We start from the raw sequence: 17,130 nt of genomic DNA on the forward strand, positions 1-17,130 counted from the left end.
TTCAGGGATGGAACCTCATTGTCATTCTGGGCTATGCTCAAATGCCACCATCTCAGAGAAGTCCTCTCTGACCACCGACTTAAACAGCACCTCCAGAAACTAACATATCACCCTATTTCCCGTATAGCACTTGTCACAGCTGTAGATGTCTTACATAGGGGGTTACTGAACATCTCCCCAACTGGTCCCTGAGCTCTCTGAGGGTGGGGAATTCGTATTCCATGGGGATTAGGAGTGGGCATCATGATCCTGAGTCCTCGGAGATGCCCAGTGGCTTCCGGGCTCCCAAACCTCCCGCCCCTGACCCCGTGAGATGGAGTGTTCAGGGTTGCCAGGCCCAGAGAGCCAAGGCGGTTCAGAGGAAAGGGGCATCACCGCCTGCCTTAGCCTTGCTCAGGAAGGGACCAGGTTGGAGACAGAGGGGCCCAGCCCCCCAAATCATCCAGGCCTAGGGGAAGGGCATCTCCTTTCTCGCTCTTTAATCTCGCTCTGCTCTCTTGACACAGTTCTGGCAGTGCAACCCCAGGCGCCACCTCCAGAGATAGGGCGGGGTTGGGGGGGCCCAGCCCCGGGGCGGGGCAGGGGCGCCTCCTTCCGGCCGGCGGTCCGGGAGGCCCCCCGCGGCTGTCCGGGCCCCAGCAAGCCCAGGCGTGGTGTCCGAGTGGACGAATAAATAGGGGCGGTCAGTGGTTGGATGGGTCAGGCCGGCTTGTGGTCTGGGTGGCTTTTGAGCGTGTGGAACTTGACGCTGTCCAGCTTCTCGAAGCGCTTCCCGCAGCGCTCGCACGTGAAGTTGTATTGCACCTCGGCCGTGTGCTTCTTCATGTGCCAGTTGAGCGATGCGCGCTGTCGGCACTGGTAGCCACAGATCTCGCACCTGCCGGGGCCGGTGAGCGACACCGGGTCGGGAGGGGTCAGACTGGGGTGGGGCCCAAGCTACTGGGCACTGATCCGGGCCCCAGAAAGGGGGGGCGCCATCAGGGATGCGAGCGCGTGTGGAACTGGGCAAGGCAACCCGAGGGCTGAGGCCGCCCTCTGCGTGTCCAGGCCCAGACCCCCTTCCCTCCCAGCGCCCTGGCAGGAAGCCCGTCACTCACTGCAGGGGCGTCTCCCCGGTGTGCGTGCGCCGGTGTACCTCCAGGTGGTTCTTCCTCTTGAAGGACTTGCCGCAAGTCTCGCAGGTGAATTCACGAACACCTGGGGGTGGGGGCAGGGCTGAGCACAGCGCAGTTGGGGGCGAGGGCTGCAGGGCGCTGCTGAAACCGGGTAGAGTGTGGTCCCGCCACGTTGGGGTGCAGGTGAACCACACCCCACAGATTCTGGGAGCCAACGCTGACGATAAAAGCGAGGGTGCTCATGAGCTGCACCGGGGTGACGCTCAGAGGCTGCCGGGGAAAGCCACAGGCAGAGCTGGGGTATGACCTGGACTCCCTGGGAGGCACGGAGGGCAAACAGTCAAGCCAGAGGGGGTCTGAATTTGACCCCAATATTTGAACCTTGGGGTGATTTCATATACGAATCCGAAGCTCCCGCCTCTCGAAAAGTCTGAAGCCATGCCCTCCCACTGGAGGGGCAACACTCAGGCGGCAGCCCACACCCTGGGGGGCAGTCCTGTGCCTGGGGACTCCTGCCCCCACCCTAAACCCGAGGCCCAGGACCCTGTGTCCCGTGCTGCCCGCCCCTCCGTGGGCCTGACCTGAATGGATGATCATGTGCCGCCGCAGGTGGTTGGATAAATAGAACTTCTTGCCGCAGCCCGGGTGTGGACACACTTTGGTCTTCCCCTTCCGATGCACAAGATTGACATGGTTCTGCAGGCGAGAGGGGTGGGATGGGGCTGTGGGTGCCGAGAACCCACCTCCAGGGCTCCCGAGGGTGGGGACAGATACGGGGAGCTGGGAGGCAGGCTGGGGCCAGCGACTCTGGAGGAAGACGGGTGCCCCTGCCCTTGGGAGGGACTCCCAGCTCTGAGCAGGGGCCCCAGGGCACAACTGTAATTCATGTAGCTTTATGGGGCACCTGCTATAGCCAGGGCCCGGGCTGGGACATCAGTCAGCCTTGTCATAACAGCATGCTGGGGCCCCGCCCTTTGCCCAGTTTGCGGATGGGGGTGAGGCACCAGAGGCTTCGGGTTTGGTCCTGTGTCTCACAGCTGGGCAGTGGGGGGAGGCCGGGACTGGATTCCGGGGCTGAGTCTTACAGCAGGCTTTGCCATGGAGCTATGCTGCCCCTCCCCCCACCCCTCCTGGAGTCATTCATTCCTTTGTTCTTTTATTCTTTACCTCACCAGCACCCCTGCAGCTCCAATGCTGGGCACCAGGCCTGACACCTGGCAGGTGCCCAATACACGCTTAAGGAAAATGAGACTCGGCAAATTCAAAGGGCCACTGGTGCCGCCTCCTGCCACCAGTGGGAATGGGACAAGATCCTGGTTCTGCCCTTGGGGCAGCCCGTCCAGGCTCCAGAGAACAAACTACAGGCGTGTCCTGCTGGTGCAGTGATCTGGGGCTCACAGGCCCCACCTGCCCTGGGGGACTAGGGTGGGCTTCCTGGTGGAGGGGCGTCCTGAGCCGAGAAGGTGGCCTGGGCAAGAGCAGGAGTTGAGAGGCTGGTTGAGAAGCCAGGGCAAGTCCCTGGAGAGCAGGAAGGGAAGGTAGCGAGATGACGCCTGGGGCCCGGGGGCCGAGGCAGGGTCGGTGAGAAGCTGCGGAGAGGCGGGGGCGTGGGAGGCGGGCCAGTGGCACCCGGCGGGGCCAAGTGGGGCCCTCCACGAGCCACACTGCCCAGACGCCAGCCCACAGGCAGCGGGAAGCAGAGGTGGGCCCCGCTCGGGCAGCTCGGGGGGCAGCCTCACCTGGAAGCTGCTGAGGGCCACGTAGACCTGGCTGCAGCCCTCGTAGGGGCAGTGGAACATCTCGAGCAAGCCGTCGGCATCCATCACCCGAGTCCGCTTGCTCCGCCGCCTCCTGGAGGGGAAGGGGCCCATGGCATCAGGGCTCCCGCGCCAGGCAGGCTGTGGGCCCGCCGGCTGCTCCTCGTCCCGGCCCCCAGCTGCCCAGGCACCCACTTCTCGGGCTCCTTGGGGATCTCGTAGATGATGGCCGACATGTCACTGCCGTCCAGCTCCTCCCCGTCCGCCTCTGCTTCGGGCTCCGCGCTCTCAGGCACCGTCGCTGCCGGCTCTGGGGCCACGGGCTCCTCCTTCTCTTCCTTCTTGAGCACATACAGCTCCTCCTTCTCTACGGGGGTGGGGGTGGCGTGGACACAGGGCGGGTGTCCGTGGTGGGCTTGTGTGGCTGAGGAGTGGGCTCCGGGGCCACTCCTCCCTACGCCCCCCCCCCACCTCCCAGAGACCGCAGAAGGCCCCCCCCCGCACCGGACCGGCACAGCCCCCAGACCTTTCTTGGTCTCGATGCCCGCCATGGCGGCAGGGTCCGTGGTGCCGGGCTGGCTGCCCTCGGGCTCCGTCTGGGTGTAGGCTGCTACGCCCTCCATCATGGCACAGGGCACTTCGTCACCCAGGCCCCCACCAGGGGCACCGCTGCCTGCCGCCACGTTGAGGTGGATGCCCTCGGCCGTGAGGGCATCATAGCCGGGGCCTGCGATGATGATCACCTGCGAGCCGGGCACCATGCCTGGCATGGGGCAGCTGGCCACCACCTCGCCCAGCGCCTCCTGGGGCATGTTCTCAAAGAGGGTGCCGGGGCCCGGGCCCACTTGCACGGGCACCGGCACACACACCACCGTCTCCAGGGCTTCGGGCCCACTGCCTGCCGCGTTGGGGCAGAGCGGGGTGCCCTGCTCCGCCAGGCTCTCCACGTGGTGGACGTCGAAGGGGATGTGGACGCCTTCCTGAGTGATGAGCCCGCTGCTGCCTGCCGGGCTGGAGGGCGTCACTGCCGCCGCCGCTGCCGCCGCCACCTTGGCCGGCGGGCCTTCGGGGGGCTCCTCAGAGTCAGAACCAGAGCCTGAGCTAGAAGAGTCGGAGCTGCCGGCCGCCAGGCCATTGCCCACTGTGGTAACAGAGGAAAGGGGACAGTTACGGTAGCAAGAGTGGCAGCAGCAGAGGCATACGTTGAGTGCTTACTAGGGGCTGGGCACGGTAACCCCCTCGGTGCCACAAACATTGGTCATTTCTCAGCCCCTCCCCCCACCTCTCCTCCTCAGAGACACACTCCTCCCTTGGCCTCTAGATCAGAATTCTGGTTTCCTGGCCCCTCCCTGGTGGCTGCCGCTTAGCCTCTTTGGCTCCTATAGGCCTGGAAGGTTCAGTGCTCCACTCACCCCAGGGTTGCAGGCAGCCTGATGGTGTTAAATACTGCCCTCATTCTGACACCAGCTGGGTGTCCAACAATTCGATGCAGTTCTGACACTACTTGGAGAGAGTATCGGATCCCATGGGGTTAGGGTTCAGGACCCACAAGACTGCCTGCCCCCACTTCAGCTGCCGGCTGCAAGTCAAAGGCCATTGTAATTCTGTCCATAAACTGTGGGTTTCTACGATGGCCTCTTCAGGTTTGACAATTTGCTAGAACGACTCAGAACTCAGGAAAGTGCTTTACTTATTGACTATAGTTTTTTTGTTTTTTGTTTTTGTTTGTTTTTTAAGAAAGAGTGTGTGTGCATGAATAGGGCAGCAGCAGAGGACGAGGGAGAGAGAGAATCTTGAGCAGGCTCCATGCTCAGTGCAGAACCCGAGGAGGGGCTCGATCTCACTACCATGAGATCATGACCTGAGCCGAAATGAATTGGATGCTTAACTGACTGAGCCGCCCAAGCGCCCCAACTGACGACTACAGTTTTATCACAGAAGATGCGACGCAGCAATAGTCAGATGGAAGAGGAGCGTGGGGTGAGGTGCGGGGGCTGCTGGGGTAGGAGCTGTCATGCCCTCCATGGACACGCCACCCTCCTAGCACCTTGAGGTGTTTACAGCCCGCAAGCTCTCTGGACCCTGTCACTCAACAGTGTTTGTAACCCAGTCTCCAGCCCCAGTCTGCACCCTGGGTGTCAGGGGTGGGGCTGAGGGAGTCCCCCCTCTAGTCATGTGTTTGGTCTTTCTGGTGACCTGCCCCCATCCTGCAGCCCTCTAGGGGACCCTGCCTGAGTCACCTCATTAGCATAGACTCAGGTGTGTTCCAAAGGGGCTCCTCGTGAATAATGAAGAACATTCCCATCACCCAGGCAATTTCAAGGGCTGTAGGAGCTCTGTGCCAGGAGCCGGGGACAAAGACCAAATATCTATTTTTATTATACTGCCGCCACCCATGCCCCGATGCCTCCGTGGACCCCCCATGCTCCTGGACCTCCTATGGGGGCGGGGGCTCTGCCATCCCGCTGCCTGTTCTGCTGCCCCCCCTAGTGGGCAGGGATCTCGGAGTCCACTCAGCAATTCTGGGCTCTGACTCTTCCCTCAGAAAAAGCCCAACCCCCCGCCCAGACATCCCCATCTCAGGGAATGTCAGCTCTGTCCTTCCCGGGGGTCAGGCCACAACGTTAGGGCTGCCCCTGACCGCTCTTCCTCTCACACTCACTTCTAGTCTGTCAGCAAAACCTGCTGCCATGATATTCATGTATTTAGGGACCCTAGGCAGGTTCCTGCCTCAGGGCCTTTGCATTTGCTGTTTGCTCTGCCTGAACACTCTTCTCTCAGACACCTGCGTGGGCTCCCCCTCCCCCACCTCCATCAGATCCTTTAAGAAAATGGTATTTATTCAGGGAGGCCTCTGACCGCCTTGTCTCAAATAGCATTTTTTCTCTCTTTTATTTTTCCCCAAAATACTTCCTTCTACTGTACTCTAGATTTTATTTTTTTATTAAAATTTTTTTTCACATTTATTTTTGAGAGAGAGAGTACAACCCAGGGAGAGGCAGAGAGAGAGGAAGACACAAAATCTGAAGCAGGACTCTGACACGGGACTCGAACCCACAAACCGTGAGATCATGACTTGAGCCTAAGTCAGATGCTTAACCGACTGAGCCACCCAGGAGCCCCCATTGTACTCTAAAGTTTTAATTGTTTATCTTGTTTACTGTCTGCTTCCCCTCTAGACCGGAAGCTCCACCAGCACCGGGGTCCCTGTGCCCAGAGGCCACCTAGCACACACTAGGCGCATGTTTGTAGAGATGAATGAATCTCAGACCGACACTGTGATGAAGGCCAAGGAGACCAACATCTCATCCAGATATTTCATCCTAAAGCCCACACACAGGGAGAGACTGGGGACAGAAAAATTCAACAGCTTTTGACTGTTGGATGTCTGGGCAGCTCAGTCAGTTAAGCATCCAACTCTTGGTTTCAGCTCAGGTCATGAGCTCACGGCTTCGTGGGTTCAAGCACCACATTGGGCTCCTGTGCTGGCAGCACAGAGCCTGCTTGAGATTCTCTCGATTTCCCTCTCTCACGGCCCCTCCCCCACTCACGCTGTCTCTGTCTCTCTCAAAATAAATAAACTTAAAAAGAGAGAGAGAGGGGCACCTGGGTGGCTCAGTCGGTTGAGTGTCCAACTTCGGCTCAGGTCATGATATCACGGTTCGTGGGTCGAGCCCCACGTCGGGCTCTGAGCTGACAGCTAGCTCAGAGCCTGGAGCCTGCTTCAAATTCTGTGTCTCCCTCTCTCTCTGACCCTCCTCTGCTCACGCTGTTTCTCTCTCTCTCTCAGAAATAAATAAAACATTAACATTTTTTAAAAAATAAAATAACATTTATTATTTAAAAAGAGAGAGAGAGAGAGAGAGAGAGAGAGAAAGTGAGTAGCTGAGCCTGGAGTTACACAGGTCCGGGAACCACGTGGCCTACACCCCCAGGGCATCATACAGGGCATGTGGGCTCTGGAGCCAGGTTCCGGGGGTGGGATCTTGGCGCCCACCCCTGCAGCTGAGTGACTGTCAGGGCCTTATGTAACCTCTCTGGGCCTGGGGATAACTTGGCACCTACTCCTGGGGGTGTCTGGGGGTATTTAATGAGTAAATAAGTGTAAAGGGCCTAGGACAGTCCCAGGCTCAGAGTAAGCACCCTATCAATGTTTGTCTGATCATTCTTATCACAAGGACTGTCCCCGACTCACAGTGGTGGGGTACGGGGGTAGCCCCTCCTTGCAACACCCTGTAGTCTGCCGAGTGAGCTGAGCTCCCCGGCCCCGCCCTAAAGCAAGGGGCAGTCACCCAGTAAGTTGGGGACTCGGCCAGGGTGTGTGCCCAGCTGTGGTGCCCAGCTGTGAAGGCCAGCCTGGACCTCTGTCCTGCTGCTCACGACCTTCATCACAGAAATGGCCGGGGACCCCCTGGCTTCTCGAAGTCCTGGCAGAAGGTCCTCTTACTGAGAAGTGGCAGGGTCGCCCCAGGCAGGGGGCCGATAAGCGTCCTGCAGGAGGAACAGGGCGGGGATGGGGGACACAGCCCCCTCCCTCCCCGCGCCCCCCTCCCCCACAGCCACGGCAGACCCCGCCAAGGCTGCCCGCGCTCATTCCTGAGAGCCAGACCTGGCAGCCACCGGTGTCAGAGTTGTGTGGGGGCCCAAGGGGGGGGCCCTCTGGGTGCCACCCCCGGCCCGGCGGCCCCATCACACTAATCCCAGGGCCTTGGTGGCCTCAGCTGCCACGTGGGGCTAACAAAGAGCTGTAGGGAGGACTGAGCGCGGTGTGACGCGGGCCCCGCAGTGGGAGACGACGGCCGCGGGTCTGGAGGAGCCACACGGGCCAGCCGTTGGCCGGGGCGCCCACCCGGAACACCGCTCGCCCACGGCTTCCCCTCGGCCAGCTGGGCCGCCACCTGCTCCGAGCGTCCTGCCAGCGCGGGCTCGGGCCTGGTGACTGACCTCACCCTCCGGCCCCGCAGGACACCTGGCGGTGAGCCCCGTGCTGCTGCTCACGGCTGAGGCCGAGCCCCTGAGGCGGCCAGGCAGCTCCTCACCACCCACCAGGGCCAACTGGGCCTTGGTAACCGAGTCCCTCCCCGTCCCGCTGTCAGCTCCGGACACGTGACCCACAGGGAATGGCAGGAGAGGGGCAGGGACAGTGAGAGACGCCACGCAGGGCAGGGCAGCAGCGGGGGCGGGGGGGGGGACAGATGGGGGTGGAAAGGAGTCGGGGAGACAGGGAGAGACTGGGGGGAGGCAGGGAAAAGGCAGGAAACAGAAGGGAGAGGATGTAACAGAAAAGATGAGCAACACGGGGGGGAACGAGAGAGAGAGAGAGAGAGAGCGCGCGCGCAGAGAATGGGGAGGGAGAAGGAGAACCGGGCAGAGAGGTGGCAAGAAGGTGGGAGAGAGTGCCCAGGACCCCAGCACAGAGAAAGAGAAAAGCCCAGAGAACACAGAGGAGGGGGAGGCCCGGAGAGCACGCAAGGCTGAGACCCAGCACCCGCCCCTCCCTCCAGCCACCGGGCCAGGTCTCCCAAGCCCCAGCTGGGCCCTGCCTGACCCCAGCCGCCCGCACGAGTCCCTCTGGAAGATGGGGGCCGCCTCTCAGCTCCAGAAGGACAGAAGAGCGCCGCCCAGCATGCTGGGGCCGGGCTCCCACTCCGAAGCCGGCGCCCCTGCCTTTCCGGTCCCTGGGATGCTTCCAGGCGCCCACCCCAGCCCCTCGGACCCACCTTTGTCGCTGTCGGGGTCTGAGTCACTGAGCGGCTTCAGGGGCGAGTGCAGGTCTTGGAAGTAGCGGTGGCCGGCCTCGCACTGCCACACGGCCGTGGTGTACAGGCCGAAGGTGGGGTCCAGCTCGGCCAGGTGTGGCTCGTACGGGCAGCGGTGCCTGTGGTCCTCGTACCAGATCACCACGTTCTTCAGGCAGTTCACGTTGCGCCGCCTCCCTGCGCATGCAGGGGTGGGGTGGGGGCCGGGGTCAGGAGTGGCGCTTTGCCCTCTGAGGGGCCCAGACCACCCCAACCTTGTGGCTCCTGGCGGGGGTGGGGCTGAGACACCTTCCTGGGCCCCATCCAGGCCTGTCCCCAGCTTACAGGTGGAGAAGCGGGCTCTGGGAGGCGCCACATACTCGGGTGATAACAGAGGCAGGGGCCAGACTGTCCTCACTGAACAAGCGAAATCGCATAAACCTGGCACGTGGTAGGTGCGCAATCACCTTCATCAATGTTTCTGGCCTGGCCCCGCAGGGTCCCTCTGCCCTGGTCTCCCTGCTTCCACATTTGACTACTCCGTCTGCAGTGGACAGAAGGTACCTGCTGCGAGCACTTGAGTCAGGCCATGCCCCTCCTCTGCCCAGGATCCACAGGGGCTCCCCCTGGCCGGGGGTAATAGCCAAAGTCCTCCCCAGACCCGCCAGACCCTGAATGTTCTGCCCCATCACCTCTCGCCCTTCCCCTTGATCACTTTATTCCAGCCTCATGGTGTCCTCTCTGTTCCTTAAACGAGCAGTGTATAGTCCTGCCTCAGGGCCTTTGCACAGACTGCGTCTTCTTCCAGATAACCGCCTTGCCCTTCCCCTCTTAGGTCTTTTCCTCAGTCTGCCACCCTTTCCCCACTCCTTCTAGCTGACCTCATTTGCTGCCCTTTTTCTCCAGGTAGCACCCAGATACCATCTGTGGTTATCTGTTTTCATGTTTCGGCCTTCCCTGATAGAATGTCAGCTCCCCGAGGGCAGGGACACTGTGTTGTTCTTCTTGCATCTGCAGTGTCTACATTTGGCCTGGCACATAGTAGGTGTTCAGCAAATGTTCGCTGAATGAGTAAATGCTCCCAGGAGGTGGGCCCAGTGGAGCCAGACTGTGGGATTCAAATCCTGACTGCCACATTGTAGCTGGGTGGCTCCAGGCAAGTGACTTGGCTTCTCTGAACCTCAGCTGCCCCTCTGAGTCAGGGGAGAATAACAGTCCCCATTTCTTGAGGGTTGCCAGAGAGGAGGGGGTGAAGATGCCGACAGAGTTCAGAGGTCACGGCTGAGGAGGAGGAGGGATGTGCTCTGACTGCTCACGCCTGGCTGTCCTCAGCCTGGCACATGACACACGCTTTAGGCCCTGGCACAAGCTGTCCCCTGCCCTGTCCCCTCTTGCCTGGGGGATGCCCCTGCCCCAGGCGGGACGGAGCAGGAGCTGAGGGGGCTGCTCAGGAGACTATGGGCTTGTGGCCTGGCCTAGCCGCTTTCCAGCCACGCAGCATGGGGCAGTGAATTGCCCTTTAATGTGTGAGATGGGGATGGTGGGGGCACCCCACTGGGCACAGCACATGTCCCTGTCCCCTCTGGGACCTTTCCTGCCCCCACCCTCCCCCCTCCCAGGCCTGGCTGTGCCAGGCCCCTCCTCTAGGCCCCCAATGCTCCTACCTCCCTGCCACGCCCCCCCCCACCCCTGGCCCCGGGCCTACACCGTCTTCCCATGAGACTGTGGGCTGTGTGGGGGCAGGGCTGGGTCTGTCCTGTTTGGCACAAGCCCCTGTCCCCTGGCGCCTGAGAATGGGTGAGGGGACACACAACAAAGCCACTTACTCCCAACACCCTTCATTCCCCTCCCCTCTCCGCTGGCTGCAGCCCTACTTACTTTTCTTCCGCTTTGGCTTTTTGGGGACCTGCTCCCAAGGCTTCCTGTAAGAGAGAGAGGCAGGGAGAGTGAGCACAGGGCCGGTTCTGTTTCCCGGGGGTCTTCACGTGGATGCTCTCTTCCTCGGACACCTCGGACCTTTAGGTCACCACCCATTTCACTGTGTGGGGAAATGAGGCTCAGAGGAGTGAGGCTGCCTGCCCAGGGGCCCGTGGCCAGGGAACGGGGAAGTCAGAAAAGGGGCACAGAAAGTCAGCGTGGCAGGCGGAATTCTCAGCTGGCCCCACGATTCTCACCTCCAGCGCACATGCCCTGCACAATCCTCTGCCCGAGTGGGGCGGCCTGAGAATATGACGGGATACCACCCCTGAGGGGGATGACTTGGAATAAATCACGAGGAAGGGTTCCAAGGTGGGCCAGACTTAATCAGGGGAGCCCTTAAAGAGTCCTGCTGCAGAGACTGGACGCCGAGAATATGAGAGGCTTAGGAGGGGCCGGGACCTGAGAACGGCCTCTGGGAGCAGAGAGCAGTCCGGGACACAGCCACCAAGACTGTGGGGGCCTCAGCTGTACAACGCAGGAGGGAATGAATTCGGCCAAGGCTCTGAGGGTGTCTGCAAGCCGCTCTTCCTTTGTTGAGCCTCTAGATGACGGCGCAGCTGGCTGAAACCCTGATTTCAGCCTTGTGAGACCCTGAGCAGAGGATCCAGCTCAAATACGCCGGACTCCTGACCCACAGAAACGTGGCACAATTTGTGTGATTTTAAGCCACTAAGTCTGCAGTCGTTTGTCACGCAGCAATAGAACATTTGCGGAGTCGGCCTCATATCCTGCCCCCCCACCCCCACCCCAGGCAGGGCTGAGAGCCCTGGGGAGATGGTCAGATCGAGCCAGGAGGGCTGGTACTGCTAGGGACCCTGCCCCCCACCCTCACTGCCTGCTGCATGTGGGCCCCCCAAGTGACCATGGCCTCAGGGAGCCCTGGGCAAGGCCGGGCCCAAACAGTGGTGGCCCGCACCCTGCAAGGCCTCCCACACCAGGATGGCCACCTGAACTGCAAGCTGGGGTCTTGACCACATACAAGCCGCTTGGCTGTGGCCCCGCACTGGGTCTACACGTGCTGAGGGCGGGTGCTTCGGCGCCATCTCTCCTGGACCCACTAGGGGCCTCCCTCTGCCTTCCTGACACCACTCTTGTGGGTCTGCCCCCCCGGCCCCCCCGCACCCTGGCTACTTCCTCAGCCTTGCTTTTCTACACTGCAGCGAAAGGCCCTAAGACCCTGAGTAGCCTGGCCTCCCCATGCCTCAGTTTCCCCCTCTGTAGCATGGGATCCTAACAGTAACCTTCTTGTGGGACTGGCATGAGGTTACGAGCACTGAAAGGGCTTGGCGCGGCCCCTGGCACTTAGTAACCACCCAGCAAACGGCAGCGATGATCACCATGACCATGAGCGTTATCACAGGGTCCGGCCCTGGAGTGCCAGGCTCCCTGCTACGGCCCAGACCATGCTCTCACCACACATGTCCCGACGGCCGGCCCAAGGTCTGTTGTCGGCTTCCCCACCCGCCCCATCTGACCCCTGTCCAGCTTGATGACAATTCTCAGTCCCCACACCCCACGTCTGGTGCGAGGACAGCTCCCCCAGGCTCCTCTGCCCCAGGCTTTGCCCTTGGCCCTGTCTCTGCTCCCCCTCGCCCCCTCCCGGTGCCTTCATCCCTTCCCATGGCTCTCCCTTTCCCTCCCCTTCTTTCCAAGGGGGCAGGCCAGCCACCCAGGGCCTCACCCAAACCCAAGTCCAAGTGCCCATGGCCCCCTCCCCCGCATTCACAGCCTTGCCATGACTAGGGTGCTGGGAAGGCCACCTAGTGGTGGGGTGTCAGATCTGAGTTTAAGCCTCATCTCCGCTACCGACTAAGCTGTGTGACCTCAAGCGGGTCTTGTCCCCTCTGAGCCTCAGTGTCCTCATCTGCGAAGTGGGGAAAAGAGCAGTGCCTCTCACGCAGAGTCACTGTGGGGATAAGATGTGGCCACACTATGTTCTTTCTCCCGCAGACCACCGTCCCTGCTTCTCCGAATTCTAGCGCCGCATGACGCCCTGTAGAGGCCACCTGCCTTGAGGACAGCAGTTGCTGGGGCTTCGCCAACCCCCAGACGGTGCCCTGTCGCTCTACTTCGCTCTCCTCTGCTGTTTGCTTTCACCCTTGACTCCTCATCCCCCCGGTGTGCAAATGCACCATCCGTTCTAGCCTGGACTTAAATAACCCTGGGCCCCTTCTCTGCCAACTTCTGCCCCTTCCCCTGCTCCCCACTTTTGAGCCGTCTATACGCACGCACAGTCTTCCTGTTTTCTCTTCCATCTCCCTTGAACCCCTCCATTCAGCGTTTTCTCCACCAAGCCACAAACCACCCCGTTCCGGCCACCGGGGCCGGCCACCTCACTCGGCCCAGCAGTGTCCGACTGCAGATCCTTCCCGGGGACCCCCAGGACCCCACCTGGCCGGATTCTCCACCCGCCTCCAGGCTGCTGCTTCTCCCCCGTGTCCCTGACTTCTCTGAGCGCAGGGAGCAAGAGCGGAGCTCAGACCTGTGTGCCTGTCTCCCCACTCGCCCTGGGCAACCTGTCACCACGCCATCACTGCTCCGTGGGCCCCAAATCCAGATCTCCCGCCCGGTCCTCTCCTGACCCCCCCGCCCCCCCCATCTAGGGGTCCCGCAGACATGTCACACGGGAGCTCTCCTACTGTCTCCTGACCTGCCCTTTCTCAGTTAACGGCACCTGCAACTTTGCAGGTGCTCAGGGCCAAGCCCGGGCCACCTCTCGTCTCCGCACCCGCCGGCAAACCTTGTTGGCCCTAATTCCGACTACTTCTCTCTGCTTCTGCACGACCCCGGCCGGGCCCAGCCCTGTCACCACTCACCTGGACCAAGGCAGTTGCCTCAGTGACTTTTTTTTTTTTTTAATTTTTAATGTTTTATTTATTTCTGAGAGAGACAGAGACAGACAGCGTGAGCAGGGGAGGGTCAGAGAGAGAGAGAGGTACAGAATCTGAAACAGGCGCCAGGCTCTGAGGTGGCTGTCAGCACAGAGCCCGATGTGGGGCTCGAACCCACGAACCGTGAGATCATGACCTGAGCCGAAGTCGGACGCTTAACTGACTGAGCCACCCAGGCGCCCCACCTCAGTGACTTTTGATTCAGTGGGATTCTTCTGATTTTCTCGTTAACAGTTTATGATGTGAAAGGAAAAATTCAAACACACACAAAGCGAGGGAGAACGTGAACGTCCTGGAGCCCACCACCAGCTGTGACGACCACCAAAGCTTAGCCGACCTCGTTTCAACTCACACCCCACCCAATCCTCCCGCCAGCCCCCCCCCCCCACCAGGGAGTGCTTCTGTGAAAATATAAGCCAGGTATGTGACCTCTTCGCCCAAAATTCAGTACTTCACAAAAGCGGAAAATCCTATCAGGCCCCCTGCTTCACTGAGCAGAAAAACCAGGGTTCTCCATGCAGGCCACAAGGCCCCGTCACCTTCCTGTCGTTACTTGTCCCCACGTTTCATCCTCTCATAGCACTCCAGCCACATGGGCCTCCTCGCTGCCCCACTTACATACCAGGTGGGGTCCTGCCTCAGGGCCTTTGCACTGGCCACTCCTCGTTCCTCATTCTTCCCCCAGGTATCTGCATGGCCTGGCTCATTCATGTCCCTACCCGAATGCTGTCCCCTCACTGCGCCCCAGCCTAACACCGTAGTTAACCCTCCAGCACACCTTCTTCTCCCTATTCCACTTTTGTTTTCTCCGTAGCCCCTATCAATCTCTCACATGCTACATAAGTTAGCAAATTATAGTAATATAATTTAGTATTTTTAGTATAGTAATGTAATTCAGAATAATAGGAATTAATAGTAAAAATATAGTAACTGTAGTAGCCAAGCCTCTGCCGAGTGGACAAATCTATGCCCTCTGCCCTTTAAAATGGCAGCTCTGGGGGCGCCTGGGGGGCTTAGTCAGGTAAGTGTCTGACTTTGGCTCAGGTCATGATCTCACAACTCTTGAGTTCGAGGCCCGTGTCAGGCTCTGTGCTGACCACTCAGAGCCTGGAGCCTGCTTCAGATTCTGGGTCTCCCTCTCTCTCTGCCCCTCCCCTGTGCTCTCTCTCTCTCTTTCTCAAATAAACATTAAACACTTTTTAAATGACAGCTCCAACAGGGAGTGATTTTTTTGTGTTGTTCATAGCTGCACAGTCAGCACCTTGACGAGTGTGTGGCACACAGTAGGTACTGAATAAACACCCCTTAAACAGATGAATGACACTAGAGTTTCCACTATTGGCCATTGTTTCCCTTTTCCCACTGGTCGCTAGGAAGCTCTGAGGCAAATTCATGGCCCCTTCTCCATTCCCACTTCTTCATGTCTTTTGAACTCTGGTCAGGCTCTTAACAAGCCACAAAAGTGCCCTTGTCACGTCCCCTGTGACTTGGGCTCAATCCAATAGCACTGATCCTGGCCCCACTGTGTCCCTCCTTTTCCTTTCTCTTTTCATCCCAATTCTCATTTCTGCCTTCTGGTCCAAGTTTTACATAGTCTTGAGCTGAAATCCTTCTAGGCATAAGACAGTTACAAATAATTGAGCTGATGAAATAGCTGACCCCTTATCTCTAGTCATGTCCCTTCCCCACAGGACACCCCTCACTCAGGTTATTGTATTTTCCCGACTACACATGCACTGCCTGGACCATCTCAGTGTTCAGGCCCCAGTCTGCATGACCACACAAAACCAAGCTTCTACAAATAGCACTTTCAGCTTAGGGACCTCCAGGGGTCTCCCTCTGGCCAGTAGTTCCCAACTCCACCTGCATACGTCTCCCTGGAAGGTTTGCAGAAAAAATACAAGGTCTGCAACCCGGCTTGAACTAACTGAATCGGAAATGGCAATGACGCAACACTAGCTTGAGTTTTTGAAATGCCCAGCATTTCCCACCCCACTCTTGGGCAGAGAAACCAGCCTGCTGCCTGAGGAGGGCGTGGATGCAATTCAGAAGGATCTGGTTGATTCCTGAGCCTCAGAATCCCGCCTAGGGAAACATGCCAGTGTGTGCAAATAAAAACCAGGGCAGAGTAAGGATTCTGTCGCGGCATTGCTTGTGACAGGGAACAAATATCCTCTTAACTAATATGCGGAGTGCTCGCTATGTACCAACCATGTTCTAAGCCTCTTGCTGTATTTTAACTCATTCAATCGTCACACCAACGTATAAAGCAGGAAGGGGAAAATCCCATCCACGCTGCTTCCTCTCAAGACTGAGACTCCGCAAAGGCCTCTGCCCTCTACCCGAGAGGCTCACTTGGGACTCCCTCTCCCCCGAGTCTCTATGGGCTAAGGTGCTTCCCCAGGAGCCAAGAGGTTTGGAGAATGCGATCTAGATTGTGAGGAGTCTTCCCATGTCTGGAGTCGAAGGTTGTGGGAATGGGGCCACACGCAGTCCCAAGTGGAGTGCCAGAACCTCATAAGGGACAGGGCTGGGCGGCCCAGGGTGTCTAGTCACGGTCTCAGGCTACAACCTCGGGGTTTTAGAGAATGAAGCTTGCGACATCCCAAGGACCAGCAGGGAAGAAAGGGCATGAAGGCCTCAGGAGGCGGGGACGTCCCTCCAGGGACTGGGCAGTTAGACCGCTTGGAGGTGGGGTCTGTACTAGGATTGGACAGCCAGAAACCTAAAGGGCGGGGCCAAGCGCCAGGAGGCGGGTCGAGAGGCTCGGCGCATCCCAGGATTGGGCAGTCGGAAAGACGGGAGGCGGGGCCGCGAGCCAGGAGCGTCCCAGGACCGGCGGTAGGAGACCCCCGGCCGGCAGCCCGGCCACTGGGCGGGGCTCACAGGTGCCGTGGGCGGGGCCGTGGACACAGGGGGCGGGCCCACGCTCGGCGGGGAATGGGGGCGTCTCCTCCCTCGCTCGCTCGCTCCCTCCCTCCCTGGGACCGGGCCCCCTCACCCGTGGCGGCCGCTACGCTGGCCGCGCTCCAGCGAGATGAGATAGGCTGCGAGCTTGGCGTCGCTCCAGCCGCTGCGGCGCCGCAGGTCCACCCAGGGCCCGTGCGCCTCGCCCAGGTACACACGCCGCACGTCGTACTTCTTCCGGGACTCGAGCCGCCGCCGGGCTCGGTCCGACTCCGTGAGCCGCGGGCGACCCCGCGCCTTGCGGCCCGCCGCGCCCTCCTCGGCCGCCGCCTCCCCGCCTGCGCCCGCCTCAGCCTCCGCCTCCGCCTCGGGCTCCGGCGCCCGCTCCGCCATCCCCCCCTCCCTGGTTACCAACCTCCCCCGTTGTTAGGAGCCCGGCCGGAAGTGGCGCGCATCTTCCGCGCCGACGGGAAATTTCTCATGGACTTCCACTGCCCCACGGCGCCAAAAGGAGAGCAGGAGCAGACACTGCGCATGCGCGCGACAAGCGAGGGCTAGCGACCACTCGTTCTTTTCTTATTCCTTTTCTCTGTTAATTCTTCTAACTTCTCAGAGGCCTCGGGAAGGGCTGAGGTTTGAGTCCAGCCTTGGGAAGAAAGACCTAGATGGGCCCGTAGACCCTGGGAGGTAGGGGCTCCTCTCTCTGCGCCTTATTCTGAGCACCCTGAGGATGACAAGGGAA

General features: G+C 60.1%; 1 protein-coding gene across 1 annotated transcript; it reads right to left on the minus strand.

Annotated features, from left to right (window-relative positions):
• Positions 1-455: 455 nt before the first annotated feature.
• Positions 456-16,781, minus strand: ZNF653 (zinc finger protein 653). The gene is made up of 9 exons (XM_039250912.1): positions 16,483-16,781; positions 10,489-10,532; positions 8,593-8,808; positions 3,399-4,013; positions 3,068-3,239; positions 2,855-2,966; positions 1,697-1,811; positions 1,098-1,197; positions 456-877 (listed from the first exon to the last, which is right to left on the minus strand). Exons 1-9 carry the CDS (start codon positions 16,779-16,781, stop codon positions 700-702), a joined length of 1,851 nt encoding a protein of 616 aa, XP_039106843.1. The 3' UTR covers positions 456-699.
• Positions 16,782-17,130: the final 349 nt, after the last annotated feature.

The sequence above is a fragment of the Hyaena hyaena genome, unplaced genomic scaffold (assembly GCF_003009895.1).
Source record: "Hyaena hyaena isolate Hyena2069 unplaced genomic scaffold, ASM300989v1 scaffold_392, whole genome shotgun sequence".
Taxonomy (NCBI): Eukaryota; Metazoa; Chordata; class Mammalia; order Carnivora; family Hyaenidae; genus Hyaena; species Hyaena hyaena.

Bases quoted from the DNA above. Each gene is read 5' to 3' on its own strand.
- ZNF653 (XM_039250912.1), bottom strand. From the start codon at position 16,781: ATGGCGGAGCGGGCGCCGGAGCCCGAGGCGGAGGCGGAGGCTGAGGCG. The intron at 3,240-3,398 runs GTCTGGGGGCTG...CCACCCCCGTAG, and splicing joins GGGCATCGAGACCAAGAAAG to AGAAGGAGGAGCTGTATGTG. The intron at 1,812-2,854 runs GTGAGGCTGCCC...TCTCGCCTGCAG, and splicing joins TGGCCCTCAGCAGCTTCCAG to AACCATGTCAATCTTGTGCA.